This window comes from Drosophila miranda (genome assembly GCF_003369915.1).
Source record: "Drosophila miranda strain MSH22 chromosome Y unlocalized genomic scaffold, D.miranda_PacBio2.1 Contig_Y1_pilon, whole genome shotgun sequence".
Lineage (NCBI taxonomy): Eukaryota > Metazoa > Arthropoda > Insecta > Diptera > Drosophilidae > Drosophila > Drosophila miranda.
Genome location: NW_022881603.1, coordinates 34,334,023 through 34,351,637, shown reverse-complemented (window position 1 = coordinate 34,351,637; position 17,615 = coordinate 34,334,023). Strand labels below are relative to the sequence as shown.

The window sequence follows — 17,615 nt, the reverse complement described above, 5'->3', positions numbered from 1 at the left end:
ATTCGACAAGCACCAGGAAATGACGCCGATAGAAAAACACCAGTGCTGCCATTTTAGCCTATTTGAGGCTAGATCTAGCTTGAAAACGGATATGCTTGGAAAATTATGACAATGCTTAATAGGCTCTGCACACTGAGCCCATCCCGGGGGAATGGTGGAATTTTTTGACAGATGTGAAACTCCGATTCACACTGCCACCATCCACCATCCGTCAAAAACAGCTGATGCCAATAACAAGTTCATTAAATTTGCGCGGAAGATTTATTAATTCTTGGTTCTTATAATGGATGATGAAGATATAGCAATTATTTCGGCTGTGGTTCAACAGCAAAATATTTTCTTGCACCAACTAATAATGTTGCTGTCAATGAATAATGATGATGACGATGATGACTTTAACATTGACGAGGATGAGATGACGCAGATGACTGCCATAAAAACACAAAAGCCAGGAAGATTATGGTCGTTTGTGAGTACTTCTACTAACTTCAACCATAGTTTAAAGTACAAGGACATATTTTATGGTTTTAGAAGCGGTTCGGGACATTTTGGGAGAAAGATGTACCAGAAAACAATGAGGCGTTTTTCAAAGAGAGTTTCCGATTGGAGAGGCCCTGCTTTGATATTTTAGTGAATCGGCTTGAAGTGCTGCGAAAGAAGGACACCAACTGCCGAGCTGCAATTCCTTTGGAAAAGCGCATCGCCATTGCGCTATACACTTTGGGCTCGTCCTCTGAGTACCGAACAGTTGGCAGGCTTTTCGGTGTAGCTCCAAACAGTGTGTGTAATATCCTGCACGAGTTTTGCAGAGCACTTATCGACGAGTTTTCGAAGGAGTACATGTCGCCCAATTACCTAACTTCCGACAAAATTGATGAGTGCGTAAAGGGATTCGAGGCAATTGGGTTTCCTCAGTGCCTAGGTGCAATTGGTAGGATATCAATAAGAACTTCAGCAATATGTTTACATATAAATTGGTTTTTAAACTTCCTTTTTATTCTAGATGGATGCCACATCGAAATAAAACCACCAGCACCTGAGGCAGTAGACCACCATAACTATAAGGGCTGGTATTCCACAGTCTTGTTTGCCCTAGTGGATTATAGGTATGCAAATATCTTGCAAAAAAATATGTATTTAGCAAGTTGGTTTAATGTCCTAAATTATTTAAATCCGATTCTTTTTAGATACAGATTTACATATGTAAATATCGGCTCTGCAGGAAGGTGCAATGACTCGATGATATACCAGAAGTCAAGCCGTGCAAAACATATCGAAGCATCGGCATTACTCCAAGAGAAAGCCAAGGAAATAAGCGGAGTAAACGTCCCTGTAATGCTTATCGGGGACTCGGCATTTAGGTTTTCTAAAAAGCTGATGAAACCTTACCCGTTTTCCACAGTCGCCTCTTTGGAACAGCGCACGTTTAACTACAACCTTTCCAAAGCTAGGCGAGTGGTGGAAAATGCATTTGGGCATTTCTAATAAGTCTAATAAGTCGTTCTGGAATTTTGTTTGGGTGCTGATCAAGTCCTGCACCATCTTCTCCTGCCTAACGTCGTGCTCCTCCTTCTTTCTGTGGTGGTCCTTTTGTTGTTCGAGACGCTCCTGGGCGATCTCTGCCAGCCACGAAATGTCGGTCTTTTTCTTTTTCTTTGGCGGACGCCCAGACAAGGTGCTGGAGCTACAAGATCCGTCCAGGTCCATCTCAATAATATCCGAAAAGTACTCATCAGGATCTGCAATGAACACCTTAAATGAAATATATTTTTTTAGCAATAAATTAATAAAACTTACTGTCGTTGTCCAATGTGCTCTGCTCCATGTTGTTTGCACTCAAGATGCCAAATCAGCGAACTTCAGTTCAGCGCCCTGAATGTGACGGTCAACCGGCGGTAATCTGATATCTTGCACATGCCGCAAGATCAGCATTATCGCTTATGCCAAGTCGGCTTACCGACTGTAGCTTTGTAGCTCTAAGTACATATATTTTGTAGCTTTGCATTCTTTGGCAATTAAATACTTTTGATTCAGCTTATGCCCCAGCTTGCTGGTGGCTCCTAGTTTTAGTTCTGTTCTTATAACGAAAGCTAACGCTTGTTAATAAACCTTGCTCCGGCAACCAGCCGTAAACACTTTGAATTATTAATTCTATACCACTGTACCACAAGGCCAGTGATAAGAGAGACAGTTATCTCTACAACATAATCTTCATAAAGGATTCTATACCACGGAACCCGCACGAGGACCACCGCATCAAGCAGCTAAGGCTACTTGGACATACGGACAACTTAATTTACACATGTGAATTTTTGCGTGGTTCGCGCAAATCTTCAATTTTCTCCTTCCATATGTCAATCAGCAGGCTCTCAAGCGCGGCACTCCATTTCACCCTGCCGCCTGCTGTTGTTCTCTTGTTTGCTGCATTGTGTAATAATATTATATATTATAAACAATAAAAAACAAATATATCTATTCAACGTACCACTGGTGGAGTTTTCTGGCACTAAATCCATTTTATTAATAAGTTTTTCGAAAATTTGGTCTGCTGTCCTTCCGAGCTGTTCTGTTGTTGTTTTTGTTTTTTGTTAATTTTGTCACAATCATTGTTTACGTTTTCGCAGTGAATACCATTGTTCGGGCCAGCCGCTGAAGAATAACCGTAACTTTAACATTATTATTGTATGAGCAGAGAGAGCCGCCTATGTTGTAAAACGTTGACGTTCTGCAGAGCTGCTGCGCTCTCCCGCTAAAGGGGCTCTCTGCCGCCGCCACTTCGGCAACTACTTTGATCTGCTGCCGCCACTTCGGCAATCACTTTGATCTAACGCCGTCGTCTATAGTTTAGTTCAATGCTAACCCCTCTGCGCATTGGTTGCATATCGATCTCGCATAAAGTTTATCTGGCAATAGCAAGCAATCGGCTTCCGCTAAGCCACCAAGATTAAATACGAATTATGAAGTTTAAGCCAAAATCTCTTTTCATTTTTGAAACACATAGGTGCCAAAAAAGCTTGGCATCTCAAACATTGGTGACCCCCGAAGTGATATAAAACCATTGCTTAATCGCGTTCCGTTAAAACACTTATTATTTATACAATATTTTGTTGTTGGGTAGTTTAACTACCAACAAATACATTTGGGTGCACGTTGAAAAACAGTTTAAAGTGCAAATTCAGTGAGAGTGCGGCTGGAATATTTATAGACAAATTCCGGTACTTTAAGCGTCGAATCTCTCATTCTCTGCGCAGCTGCAGCCGCGGTTCTTGCCTTTTCGTGTCTTGCATTCTCGCTCTGGCATCTATACATCGTCGCTTAAGCGGTATTTCATTTTCCGTTGTTGTGTCGAATTGCACAACGGTTAACATGGACAACGATCCGAATACAGGCGCGGGCGGAAATATTGTGGTGGCTGATTCCAGACTGAGTCTGTATAAGCGTAAAAGTCAGTCATTATATGATCGATTGCACAGGCTTGGCGAATCCTTCGCGGGGAATAAAATCGATAAGCTGACCGCCGCGGAAGTCGAGGTGCGCCTTGATATGTTGGCAGAAATTCGAGAGGAATTTAATAAGGCCCATAATGAGTTGGAGGCTCTCGATCAAAACGAGATTGGGAGTGAGCTGCGCGAAATCTTCGATACTCTTTTCATATCGTTGAAAGCTGAGTTGCTGGCTGCTGTTGAAGTAAGCCAGTCACACGCCGCTGCCCATTCTACGACTCTGCCAAGCCATTCCGGACATAGTATCATCATCATGGCTCACAAGCAGCGCCTTTCTGAGCTGAAGGTGCCTAAATTTTCTGGTGGTTACGTCGAGTTCTCGGATTTTATGGCAATGTTCAAATCGGTGATTGAAGCGGATGCGGATCTCAGTGACATCGAGAAATTCCAGCACCTTCGCTCTTGCCTCGCTGATGCGGCTTTGGATTCGGTTCGATCGTTAGAGCTCTCCAGTGCCAATTATCGTGCGGCTCTGGATATACTTAATAAACGCTTTAATAACAAAAGACTTGTTTTCCAGGCACACATCAAGAAGATTCTTGGGCTAAAGAGGGTAGACTCGCCTTCTGCTAAAAGGCTTCGGGAGTTTTCGGATGCAGTCAATTTACACATGCGAGCGTTGCAGACATTGGGAACTGCTGAGGAGATTTCAGTATTCATGGTCATCAACATGCTGCTGCAGAAGTTGGATTCGAAGACGCAAACCAAATGGGAGGAGCACACATCGTCGGATGCTATACCTACCGCAGAGGAATTCTTCGAATTCTTGGTTAAGAAAACGTTTGTAGCTTCCAAATCTTCCGCCGACCCGTCTGTATGCGTCTTTTGCCACTCAGCGGGCCATGGAATATACTCGTGTAAGATATTCGGAAATCTCTCACCGTTGCTGCGCCACAAAGAAGTGAAGAAGCTTTCCCTATGCTTCAATTGCCTAAAGCCGGGGCACCGGACCCGCGCATGCAATAGTGGAAAATGTCGAGTATGCGGCGGTAGGCATCATAGTTTGTTGCACTTCAATAGTATACAGCCCACAACACAAGGCTGCCCAGGTATTACTCCTCCCGATCTGGCCGTTCAACCGGACACTCTTTCCGTTGCTCAAAATTCTGCTAGCAGCTCGTCTCTACTTTCGTCTACCTCTCTTGCTGCCCAAGGTCTTCACTCTGATGTCGTGCTTCTGGCTACAGCCGTGGTTCTCAGCTTCAGCTTAGGAAATTCAATCGTCTGCACTTGTGTCTGGGCTGGGCGATACCAGCGTTTCTACTGAGGGATCCACCATAAGCATTTGTATGCGTTCTCGCACCTCTGCTTACCCAACTACACTTACTGCTCTCATCGCCCCCACGATTACCGATTCTCAACCAAGTATGACAGTAAATGTATCCGATTGGCGTATTCCATCTAACATTCAGCTCGCTGATCCTGCATTTTTCTATCCTCAACGGGTTGATCTTCTCATTGGTGCGAGCGTTTTTTATGATCTCCTCTGCGTAGGGCAAATCAAACTCACCGATGGACTGCCTCTTCTGCAGAAGACCCGGCTTGGGTGGATCGAATCTGGCGGTGGACAGAAGGTATCAAGTTCGGCGCTTTTGGCTACGCACAATTGTCCAGATTCGATAGCTGAGATGGAAGCAAGGTTGGATAAAACTCTTCGTATGTTTTGGGAAGTCGAGAATTGTGTGGAGGCTGGTTTGAATACCAAAGAAGAAGACGATTGTGAAGCACATTTCGTAAGCCACCTTTCACGGTTGCCATCCGGGGAGTATGCAGTTCGTCTGCCGCTAAATAACAATACTGATCGTTTAGGAGAATCTTATGCTCAGGCTTATCGACGGTTCATCAGTCTGGAGCGAAAACTGGAGCGTAATCCTACACTCAAGGAGCGGTATTCCGCCTTTATGAGGGAGTACATTGATTTGCATCATATGCACCAGTCCTACCCTCTTGGCTCAGCTGCTCTGCGGCAGGAGTTTTACGTGGATGACCTTATTTCGGGCGGTAATTCGGTCGCACAGGTCATGGACAAGATGCACCAAACATCAGCTTTACTGTCCCGTGGTAATTTTAGACTTAGGAAATGGTGCTCCAGTCACCAGGAAGTACTTGAGGGAACCCCTGAAGATGACATAGAGAAGTTCCTAAAGTTTAATGATGGAAGCGACATTGCCAAAACTCTCGGCTTAGCGTGGGACCCTGCTTCGGATCAGCTGCTTTTTGCCTTGTCCGCACTGGACACAAGCTCAAAGCCATCAAAGCGGTCGGTTTTATCTACGATTGCGCGGTTCTACGACCCTCTTGGATTGATAAATCCAGTCATTGTCAGGTGCAAAATCTTCCTTCAGCAGCTTTGGAGAGAAAATTTGGATTGGGATGAAAGCCTACCCTCAGCGTTGCATTCAACTTGGATGGACTTGAGAAATAGTTTGGCAAGCATTTCTCGGATCTCATTTCCTCGCTTGGTTCTTCGTTCTAGTGTGGCTACAGAAGTTCACGGATTCTGTGATGCCAGCTTGGAAGCATATGGCGCTTGCGTGTATGTCGTGTCCAGGGAAGCCCAGTCTTTGAGCCACGTTTTGTGCTCAAAGTCGCGAGTGGCGCCGCTAAAGACTATATCGATTCCTAAGCTGGAATTAAGTGGAGCCCATTTGCTTGCGAAAATCATGCAGAATGTAAAGGACATGGGAATCTTTACAGGTCGGTTCTATTGCTGGTCGGATTCGTCAACAGCATTATCTTGGATTAGGGACGAGCCAGCTAAATTTCAAGTTTTCGTGGCAAATCGAGTGGCATCAATTCAGGAGTTGACGGCAGCCATGGAATGGCGCTATGTTCCCACCTCTTTAAATCCTGCTGATATTCTCTCGAGAGGCTCGCTTCCCAACCATCTTATCCAGTCAGAGCTATGGTTTCACGGCCCATCCTTTTTGCTAGGCTCCAAGGATAAGTGGCCTGTATCTCCATCTAACAACATAGCAACTTTGGAGCTTCGCAAGAGAGGATTGCTAATCACGTCTCCACATGCCGATCTCACGTCCGGATGCAAATTTGCGAATTCATTCTTTCGCATGCAGCGCACATTCGCCTACATGCATAAATTTATACATCGTCTTAGGCATCCAGGACTCACCATTTCTGATATTCGGCAAGGAACGCATCTTCTAATTCGACACATTCAGCTGGCAAATTTGTGGATGGACATAAAGGAGATTCGGCGCAATGGTCAAGTCATGAAATCCAGTTCTATTAGTTCGCTCAACCCGTTCATCGATCATTCTGGACTACTTAGAGTTGGAGGTCGTCTTGGCAACTCATCGCTAGGATTTGACGCTCAGCACCCGCTCATTCTGCCAAAGGGACATTCCATTACCTTTGCGCTGATAAGATATTATCATGAAAGAAACCTCCATGCCGGACCTCGCGCCTTGCTATCCAAAATTCTGCTGGAATATTGGCACATTGGAGGTGTTAAGGCAGTGTCAAGGGTCGTCAGCAGATGTGTGAGATGCTTCAGGACTAGGCCGCGCATGGTCGAACACATCATGGGAGACCTACCTAAGGAACGTTTGGAAGGATCTCGAGCTTTTGAAGTCACTGGAGTAGATTACTGTGGACCTTTTTTCTACCGATCAGAAATCCGCACGAGGCCTCCGATCAAGTGCTACATTAGCGTATTCATCTGTTTCACTTCTAAGGCTATACACATGGAGCTCGTAAAGGATTTGACCACCGCATCGTTTCTAGGCGCACTAAAGCGTTTTACTTCCACTCGAGGAAGGCCAAGTCAAATTTGGTCGGACAATGCGACAAACTTCGTTGGGGCCAAGAACGAGCTTCTGGAGCTAAAGAAGCTTTGTCTGAGCGAACGGCATATGAAGGAGGTCCACGAATCCTGCTTGGCTGACTCGATCGACTGGCGTTTCATCCCACCTCGCTCTCCGCATTTTGGCGGGTTGTGGGAAGCGGCCGTGAAGACCGCAAAATATCACCTGTACCGCTCAGTTGGACCATCTGTGCTTAGCTTCGACGAGCTGCGCACTCTGATCTGTCAGATCACTGCAATTGTTAACTCTCGCCCTTTGCTCTCGCTTTCAGAAAATCCTGATGATTTAGACGTTTTGACTCCTGCTCATCTGCTTTTAGGCGGCCCCCATGAGCAAATCCTCGAGCCTGACCTAACGAAGCTTAACTACAATCGTCTGGATGGCTGGCAGCGGGTCACCCAACTACAGCAAATATTTTGGAGCCGTTGGCGCGAAGAGTATCTCACTCTTTTGCAAGAGCGCGCGAAGTGGCGTACCCCCGCGCAAAACATCTGCAAGAACGACCTCGTTCTGGTGAAGGACGAAAATCTTCCTCCAATGCGTTGGCCACTGGCTAGAGTGGTCGATGTCGTTTTGGGCAAGGACGGAGTGTGTCGCGTCGCTGACCTGAAGACATCCTCAGGAAACATCAGGAGGGCCGTCACTCGGCTATGTTTGCTGCCCCTTAAGGAATCTGTTGAGAGACTAGCTCCCAACGGGGGGAATTATGTTCGGGCCAGCCGCTGAAGAATAACCGTAACTTTAACATTATTATTGTATGAGCAGAGAAAGCCGCCTATGTTGTAAAACGTTGACGTTCTGCAGAGCTGCTGCGCTCTCCCGCTAAAGGGGCTCTCTGCCGCCGCCACTTCGGCAACTACTTTGATCTGCTGCCGCCACTTCGGCTATCACTTTGATCTAACGCCGTCGTCTATAGTTTAGTTCTATGCTAACCCCTCTGCGCATTGGTTGCATATCGATCTCGCATAAAGTTTATCTGGCAATAGCAAGCAATCGGCTTCCGCTAAGCCACCAAGATTAAATACGAATTATAAAGTTTAACCCAAAATCTCTTTTCATTTTTGAAACACATAGGTGCCAAAAAAGCTTGGCATCTCAAGCAACCATTTTTCCATTGTGAATGACAATTATTCAGAGTTGCATTTGAAAACCATCGGCTAACTATCGCATAGAAACGTGCGGTTTAGGAACATCCAAAATGGATGGTGGACTAACTGGGAAATTTTCGGAACGGCAAAACCTTACGGACCATCCCCGAAATGGATGGTGGATGGTGGATGGTCGTCAGTGTGAATAGCCTATTACGGACCATCCCCGAAATGGATGGTGGATGGTGGATGGTCGTCAGTGTGAATAGCCTATAAGCCTTAAATCTAACCTTTTTTAATTTCACTAAAAAATGCATTTAGTCCCTTGGCAAAGTACAGATGACACTATAAAGCTTTGGTCAGAAGTACATAAGTTAGTATGCTGCTGGCAAATAAAAATCTTTTCAATAAATCGCTTTATTTGCCATTGTAATTTTAAGTCTACCGTAGTCAAATGCTGAACGGGTATTCAGTCAAATGAATATCGTTAAGACCAATATTAATATTATGTATAAGGTTTGTTTTAGAAATATTTAATTGTTTGATATATACGACTAAAATACTTTTGAAATTTAACAAATATGGATTGCAATGATAACACAATTAGAAATCTATATATCTACGTGCAGTTTTATTTGTGGCTTATTTTGTAGCCTTTTTTTTAATTTTTAGCTTGTTCTAGCTTTTTGTGAAATCTAGCATATTTTGACGCTCAAAATCTGGCATCACTCGACCGATTGATCCATTGATCACATATACCGTCCGACCCTCAGAAAATACCAAAATATACCTTCTCATTTAAAAATATACGTAAATATACTGATTTCGATACTCCGTGGAATATTACTAGCTAGATGGAACATTCAGCCATGCCCACATAATTTTATACGATTTTTGAATCAATTTTCTACTTGACTGGCTTGTTTTAAATACTTGGCTTAGATTGTTTTTGCATCAATGTTGGTTCTAACTAAAAAAAAAAAAGCACGATATCCTTCACCTGAACTGCGCTAACGTTATTAAATTTTCATTACCCCCTTGGCTTTAAAAGGTTAATCGTTCTCCGTCCTGGGATGGAAACCATATTATATTGCTTAATTTTGATGTTCCGTCGAAAATTACTAGCTAGAAAAAGCGCCCAGCTATGCCCACATAATTTTATACAATAAATGACTCTATTTTTCACTAGGCTGGTTGATTTTAAACTCCTGCTTTTGTTGGATTTAGTCTAAAAAAAGGTTTTAGGCTTCTAGGCTACACATGCTGTAACGGACCTGCTTCTTGGTTCGCTTGAGTTTGCTGGGCTCGCTCAGCGGTCGGCCGATTCGTCGCAACGTATTTTTATTGTTGCCCCCAACGACAAATGATTAGACCTTCCTTTTCTTTAATCGAATCTCTCTTTATTCGTACTTATATTAGGACTTAGGGCTAGATGCTTCAATTCAGCTTATCTATGGATCTCCACCACGCGTGGGCTCTCGTCGGGTGTGGCAGCGTTGAGGCTGTTGATTGGGGCAGTTTGACCTCCGCTATTGCTTTGGCCCGCCACGCAAATCCGCACTCTACGTCTCGCACTCCCCTCTTAGCTTCCGCCGGCAACTGTGGATCACCTCTTAACTTAGACTCACTCTGGGGGCAGGCGGGGCCTGTCTTCCTGTTGTTATTCGCTTCACTGCACTTCTTCGAACCGTACCGGGTATTACTCTCACGTTTCGACGGGGTTTCAACGTGCGCGCGCGATCACTTCTCCACGGAAAAAAGAGAGCCGCTTCGTTGCCGCAGCCTCCTTTTATAGCCCCTTGACGGGCCCCGGCTCGGCGTTGGTAGTTTTCCATCGCCGTCTCCTGGTTTCCACGGCCTTCGTAACGGGGCCTGGCCGGTGGCGTGATCCCATGCCCTTATTTGGTCATGCGTCGGATCGCTGCCGGCCCGATCCCGCCGTCTCCTCTGCCTCTCGCGTTTCTCTTGCTCCGAGAGCGGGACACTTCTCCTCTCGGGGCCCTTGGCCTCTTCGCCGCATCCGGCTATCCGTGGGTATCTGGGCTGACCTTCGCCTTATCCAGCCAGCCATCAGCCTTTATCCGACCGTCCCTCCGCCTTTATCCGGCTATGCCTTGGTCGAATTCGGCCTGTGGGAACCACGGTTCCTCACACCCCCCTCTTTCTTCCCGCAGCGGAATACTCCCGTTTTCCGCGACCTTGCGACGGAGTGTGCTTTCCTCATTCAAACGGCCCCATTTTACGCGCACTCCTTACGGCATCTGGGATTACGGGCGCCCTGGCGCCCTCTGGCGCCTTTGCTCGGGCGGCGCTGGCAGCCCTTGCAATTTTCCGGCTGGGGCCGAATCCCCACCTATCGATAAGGTGTGGGGGTGCTTAGGCGATCCACTCGATATCTCTCCCCCGTACGTATTCCACTTTTCTCTTTTTCTTCTCTCTTTATTCATTTTCTCTTTTTTTTCTTTCCCCCTTTTTTTCCTTACTTGTGCTCGCGGAACACCTCCGTGCGCGTGGCCGACATCGCAATGCGGTACCGGGTACCCCGCTCGCTCACCAGCTTCTTCACCCTCCTACCCACGAGGCGAATCTGGGCCTGCGCGCGGATCACCGCCGCCGGCCACTCCTCCCGCGGGATCGCCCTCCAGTGGACCGTGGCTGCTGGTGCCGAGCTCTGCCGTTGCAGGGCCGGTCGCTTCGGTCCTGCACAGGGCTCCGGGCAGGAGGCCTGTCGCTTCAGAGCCGGGCGCTCGGCCGCCGTCGACCTCTCCGGTGCGGGCCACACCCACGGTCCGCGCTCCCACGCCTCGAGTTCCACCTCCGTCGGTGCTGTCGCCGCCGTCGCCGTTTCCGCGGCCCGCGTCTCTGCTTCTGCCGCTGCCTCGGCCGTCGCCGTCTGGGCCGCCGTCGCCGTTTCCGCGGTCTGCGTCTCTGCTGCCGCCGTCGCCGCCTCTGCCGCTGTCTCGGCCGTCGCTGTCTGGACCGCCGTCGCCGTTTCCGCGGCCCGCGTCTCGGCTTCTGCCGCTGCCTCGGCCGTCGCCGTCTGGGCCGCCGTCGCCTTTTCCGCGGTCTGCGTCTCTGCTGCCGCCGTCGCCGCCTCTGCCGCTGTCTCGGCCGTCGCTGTCTGGACCGCCGTCGCCGGCTGGGCCGCCGTCGCCATTTCCGCGGCCTGCGTCTCTGCTGTCACCTTCGCCGCTTCTGCAGTCCGCATCGCTGCCTCCGCCGTCGGCATTGCTGCCGCTGAGGTCGTGGGGGCGGGTCCGGGGTCCCTCCTCCGCGGGTCCCTGCTGTTGCTGCCGCGTGGACTCTCCTCCCACACCCGGGTGCCGGCCTCTGGCTGGGCTTCGCTCGGGGCGGGCCCCGAGGCCCACGTGATGTGCAGGGTCTGGTGGTGCCACACCATCCCCTGGCGCACGGCGGTCCGCACCTCCTGCGATACATACGGACCCATTACGGCCGCCTCCGGTCCCCTCCACTGTGGTTGCTGCTGCCACTGCTCCTGCCCCTGCTGCTGGTGATGCGGCTGCTGGTGCTGCTGGTGCTGGTGCTGCTGTTGCTGCTGCTGGTGCTGCTGCTGCTGCTGCTGGTGCTGCTGCTGCTGCTGCTGGTGCTGCTGCTGCTGGTGCTGCTCCTCCTCGGCCTGCGGCTGCCGCCTCTCGGGGCCCTCGTCATCCTCGGCCGGTGGCGTAGGCTGCCACAGCTCGCCTTCCTCCTCCTCGGCCTGCTGCAGCCGCCGCTGCCACTCGGCCTCTGGGTTCGTAGCCTGCTTGCCCGTGGCCTGGGGCGGCGTTCCCTCGGTCTCCGCCTCGTCGGTCCGGGGCTGCATCGGCGGCAGCACCACCCGGAATGGTGGGGGTGGCGGCGCCTCGTCGCTCTCTTGGCCGTGCTCCTCCGTACTGGCGGCTCTTTCCGCCTGTCGCCGCCGCGCCTCCATCCGCTCGTCCCTCCGCCGCCTGATCGCCCGCGCCCTCTCCAGCACTTGGTGCATCCGGCGCTTCTCCTCCGGCGTCGCCTCCTGAAACCTCCGCCTCACCGCCTCAATTTTGTCGCGCAGGGTCAACGGCCTTCCATTCCTCGTCTCCGGCTCCGCCCTTTGCTGCCGTCTCCATCTGGCCTTCTCCTGAGCGGTTGGGGCGCGCGGGCCGTCGGTGCATGTGACCTCGTCGTCTTCCTCCTCCTCCTCATCCGATGACACCGTCGGCGACACCGAGTCGTGCCCCGATGGTGACACAAACGGCGAGGCCAGCAGTTGAAGGAACTGGGAGCCATCGCACCAATCCTCCTCGTCGCTACGCGAGAGCAGAGACGCCCGTCGCTGACGAGAAGTACCGGCGCGATAGCCCCCTCCTCCCACGATCGCCTGTTGCTCCTCCAGGAAGGCCCTAATATCATCCATCTTTTTCCTGCCATCCTCGTGGTTGAGCCCGCGGTTCATCTCCATTTTTTTTGCTGCCTTTCTTGCGTTCTTTCTGGTGATAACTACCTTCAAGTGTTCGCTGTTCCGTTTTCCACCCGCCTATATACACGCGTTGCATTGCCAATCGTTCCCTCTACCGGTGCCGGTGCTCCGTGTCTCGGTCTCTCCCGCCTGGTTCTAACGGTTGTTGCGTCTGTACTCATGGCCCTCAGCCTCGTCTCTCTGCCGGCCGCGCTCTCTAACGGCATCTTTCCCCTGGTTGTGCGAGTGCCGGCGCGCTCTCCGCTCTCTAGCCGATTTCGCCTTATCCCTTCTTTTTTGGATACTGTTGTGTTCTCGCCGCGTTTCTCTGTTGGCTCATGGATAAAACTTTTCCATCTTTGATGGACCCACCCCCTTCCCGTTCATGATTATTTTGCTTTTTATACCCCCATTTTATTTTTGCTTATTCACAACTTTTATTCAGCCCTTTATTCTTGTTTATTTTAATTGCTATTTAATGGATTGATGGATTGCTAATTATTTACTTTTAATTGTTATAAAAAAATTGCTATTTATTCTTACATGCTACCGCCGACCTGTCTTCTTCATCCCGTGCTGCTCGGACCCTCCTTGGCCTGGGTGAGTTCTCCCCCCCCGGATGCCTTTTACTCCACCCTTTCTCCCTTTCCAGCTCGCCCTCTGCCCTCAATGCGGGCCGCTTGCCGCGATTCCGCTCGTGAACAATGGGTCATCCGACCCTCCGCCCGGGCTGGAATCTTGGGCTCACATCCCAGGGCAACTCCTTTGCGCCACCGGCCGGACTCTTTTGACGGGTGTCTCCCTCACACAGTGGCTCGGACCCGAGGATCATCCGACTCCTCGCCCGGTAGTCCACGCATGAGCGGCACCCGTCGTTCCGGCCCGACGCTCGTAGTTGCCCCGTGAGTCCGCGTTGAGGCGTGAACCTGGCCCCTGGGTTTTTCCTGGTCATCCGCTGTCTGAGATTACACTCCCCGACCCTGGATTCGCCTCCCAGCTTTGGGTGACGCGTTTCCTGTTCAGGTTTGCTGCGCTTTTCCTCTTCTCGTTTTATTTTCCTTTCTTTTTACTAATCTTCGCTTCTTTCAGATTTCTCCAAACACAGTCTTCCTGTTCGCCTTTTTTTTTTTTTAATCTAAGTGCACAAGTCCATCACCCTGCGTGCTGACGAGTCTCGTGCGTGTCCTGCGCGGCACCCTTCCCCAGTGTCCTGCGTGGCACTCTACCGTTCCTGGTCCTGCGTGACCCTTTAGGGCGACCTATTACAGCCATTCTCCTTCACCCCTGTGTCTCTCGCTCCTCGGGTTGGGGTTTCAGATCTCGTATGTGTGCCGTTCTCTTCTTCCTGTCGCCCTCCTTTCTTAGGTTGCAGATAACCGGGGATATAAAGTCCTCTATCTGGTATGGCCCATCGTACCTTGGTGCCAGCTTCGCGGCGAATCCCTCCGCTGCATTGGAAAGGTGGTGCTGTTTGGCCCACACGACCTCTCCCACTTTGGGTCTCCACGGTCTTCTTCTCAGGTTGTAATGCCTGGCCTGATCCTGGGCTGCCCTTTCCAAGTTGCGTCGAACCAACTGAAACAGCTCCTTTAATTTCTTCGCATTTTCATCCGGCGTCTCTGTGCCTTGTCCCGTGCCTACCGTCTCCTCGTCATATAGGGCCTTTGGCAGCCGGGGTTCCCTTCCTTGCACCACGAACGCCGGTGAATATCCCGTTGTATCCGACACTCCCGAATTCATGGCCAGCATCAGCTCCGGCCATTTTTCATCCCAACACCTTTGATCACCCTCGGTAAACTGAGCTATCATGGTCTTTACCGTTCTGTTCGTTCGCTCTGACGGATTCTCTTGCGGCTTGTATGGCGCCGTAAACTGGTGACGAACTCCTAGCTGCTCCAGGAATCTTGTAAATGCCCTGCTTGCAAACTGCACCCCATTGTCCGTAATGAAGACTTTGGGCGTGCCAAAACGGGCTATTATGCGCTCCCGACAGGCCTTTATTAGTGCCTCTGCTGTGGCCTTCCTCAGCGGCACCAACTCGGTCCACTTGGAGAATCGATCCACCAGCACCAACAACATCGAGTTCCCATGTTTCGACCTCGGCAGAGGACCCACAAAGTCCGCGCATACCGTTGCCCATGGTTCTTCCGGCACCTGTGTCAACATTTCTCCTGCCGCTTGTAGCTGACTTGGCTTATAGCGAAGACATAGTTCGCACTTCCGCACGTAGGCCCTCACGTCCCTGTACATATCTGGCCAGTAATATCTTGCCGCCACCCGTGCCGTGGTTCTCCTTCCGCCGGCGTGGCCTGCTTCCGGACTATCGTGGCTTTCCTTTAAGACCCTTTCTCGGGCATATTTCGGCACACATAACTTCCACGAGGCGACTTCTTCGCTCCCTGCCCGGTGAGGAATGTGCCGGTACAAGTTTCCCCCCTTCTCCACATAGTCGGGGTACTTCGGGGATTCTTTTCTGATCTTTTCTACCATGCCCTCTAACCACTTGCAGGGCGGCTCGCCTACTGGTTGTGTGCCCTCCTCACTTCTTATCCGACGGCCTCGCTCCTCCACCGGTTGTCGGGAGAGTGCGTCGGCTACCACGTTGAGCTGTCCTTTCCTGTACGCGACTTCAAAGTCGTACTGCTGTAGCTCTAATGCCCATCTCGCCACTCTTCCCGACGGACTTTCTATGCTATTTAGCCATTTCAGAGCCATGTGGTCCGTGACCACCTTGAAGCGATATCCTTCCAAGTATGGCCTCAACCGGCGGATGGCCCACACAATGGCCAGACATTCTTTCTCGGTCGCCGAATAGTTCCTTTCGGGTCCATTTAGCGTCCTGCTAGCATATGATATTACCCGTTCGCCCCTTTCCGTCTTCTGCGTGAGAATCGCATCCAGCCCGTAATCACTGGCGTCTGTCTGCAGAATGAACTTCTTCGAGAAGTCGGGGCACGCCAGCACGGGGTCCGCCACTAGTCGTCTTTTCACCTCCTCGAACGCTTCTTGCCGTTCTTGTGTCCAGACCCATTCCGTCTTCTTCTTGAGGAGCCCGGACAGGGGCTGCACGAGGGTGGCGAAGTCGGGCACGAACCTCCGGTACCATGAGGCCACTCCCAAATACTGTCTCAGCTCCTTGGTCTCAGCTCTCGGCGGTTTCAATTCGGCTATGGCTGCGACTTTCTCGGGGTCTGTACATATCCCCTCACCGGTCACCTTGTGGCCTAGATACCGCAGCTCTTTCCTAAAGAACTCGCACTTGTCTGCGTTCAGCCGCAGGTTCGCCAAGCGCAGCCGTCGAAAGACCTCTTTCAGGTTTCTTCGGTGTTCTTCCTCTGTTCGCCCGATGACCACTATGTCATCCTGGTATGCGAACGCGTGCGGCATCATTTCTGGCCCAATCACTTGGTCTAACGCCCGTTGGAAGGTGGCCGACGCGGAGTGTAACCCAAACGGCATCACCTTCCATTGGTATAGCCCATTCCGGTCACCGTGAACGCCGTGATCGGCCGGCTGCTCTCGGCCAGGGGGATCTGCCAATATCCATCCTTCAGATCTAGGCTACTTATGAATTTCGCTTCCCGCAGTTGATCGAGGATGTAATCGATCCTGGGCATTGGGTACGCGTCCTTTACTGATCTCGCGTTAACTTGACGAAAGTCCACGCACAATCTCCATTTGCCATTTTTCTTCTTTACCATCACTATAGGCGAACTGTAGGGGCTCTTTGACGGCTCTATGCATCCCATTTCTACTAGTTCGTCCACTTTCTGGTTAATCTCGGCCTGCATTTTGGGGTTCTTCGGGTAATATCTTTGCTTAATCGGTTGCGGGTCACTCATGGTGATTGTGTGCACCGCCACATTAGACACCCCCTCGATCTTGGAAAATGCCTCTAACTCTCGGGCTAAGAATTCCTCCACTGGCTCTTCCCTCGCCCCCTTATTCTGCCTCATGCCCGCTGACACCCCTCTGGCGGCCATTCTTAGGGTCGTGTCCGTTTCGTTGTCGGACTCCGGAGCCGTGTCTCCAGCTTCGGCCTTCGCCACGGACAGTCTTTCCTCCTGGTTTCGCCTCGTTCCCGATGCCCTGCACAGGTCACCACTGCCCCGACCGCGCGGAGAAAATCCCATCCCAACACTAACTCATCAATCACACCCGGCAATACGAGTAGCACCATTGGGATCTCCTTGTTCCCAAAGCATACCTTCGTTTCAATCTGGCACGTGACCTCCTGGCTATGGCCATCCGCCAACCTCACCCTTTTCCTTGCCGCCGCCTCCCGGCCTTCACCCTTTAGTCGGTCCGCCAGCTCGCGGCTCACGAAACTGCTGGTAGCTCCTGTATCCACCGTGGCTTGCAGCTCCATGCCCGCGACCTCCACTACTGCGGATAACTGTTCCTCCTCGCTGGTCAGCCTGCCGACTAGGCTTGAGGGACCGTTTCTTGCGACCCTGGAACGGCCCTCCGCGGCGTGGGTCGCGGGGCGTTTCCCGTCTTCCTGCAGCATTGCCATGCCGAGATGCCCACTTTTCCGCATCTCCAGCAGTAGGTGAGAGGTCGGCCGTTGCACTCCCGGCTCCAATGATCCGCGCTCCCACACCTTCGGCACGCCTGGGCCGGATTCTTGACATATCCGTTCTCGATATTGCCGTTGGTCGGTGTCGGCCTAATGACACGCTCTCCCCTCTCCGCCCGTGCTGCTCCGTCCAGCGGGCCGTCCTTGCATCGCCGACATGCCGTCGTCTCGGCTGGCTTGTGGAAG

At 50.9% G+C, this 17,615-nt stretch overlaps 1 protein-coding gene across 1 annotated transcript; it reads right to left on the bottom strand.

The window, feature by feature from the left end:
- Window positions 1-1,145: 1,145 nt before the first annotated feature.
- On the bottom strand, window positions 1,146-2,466 carry LOC117190562. Its single transcript, XM_033395617.1, has 2 exons — window positions 1,798-2,466; window positions 1,146-1,739 (listed from the first exon to the last, which is right to left on the bottom strand). Exons 1-2 carry the CDS (start codon window positions 1,823-1,825, stop codon window positions 1,288-1,290), a joined length of 480 nt encoding a protein of 159 aa, XP_033251508.1. The 5' UTR covers window positions 1,826-2,466; the 3' UTR covers window positions 1,146-1,287.
- Window positions 2,467-17,615: the final 15,149 nt, after the last annotated feature.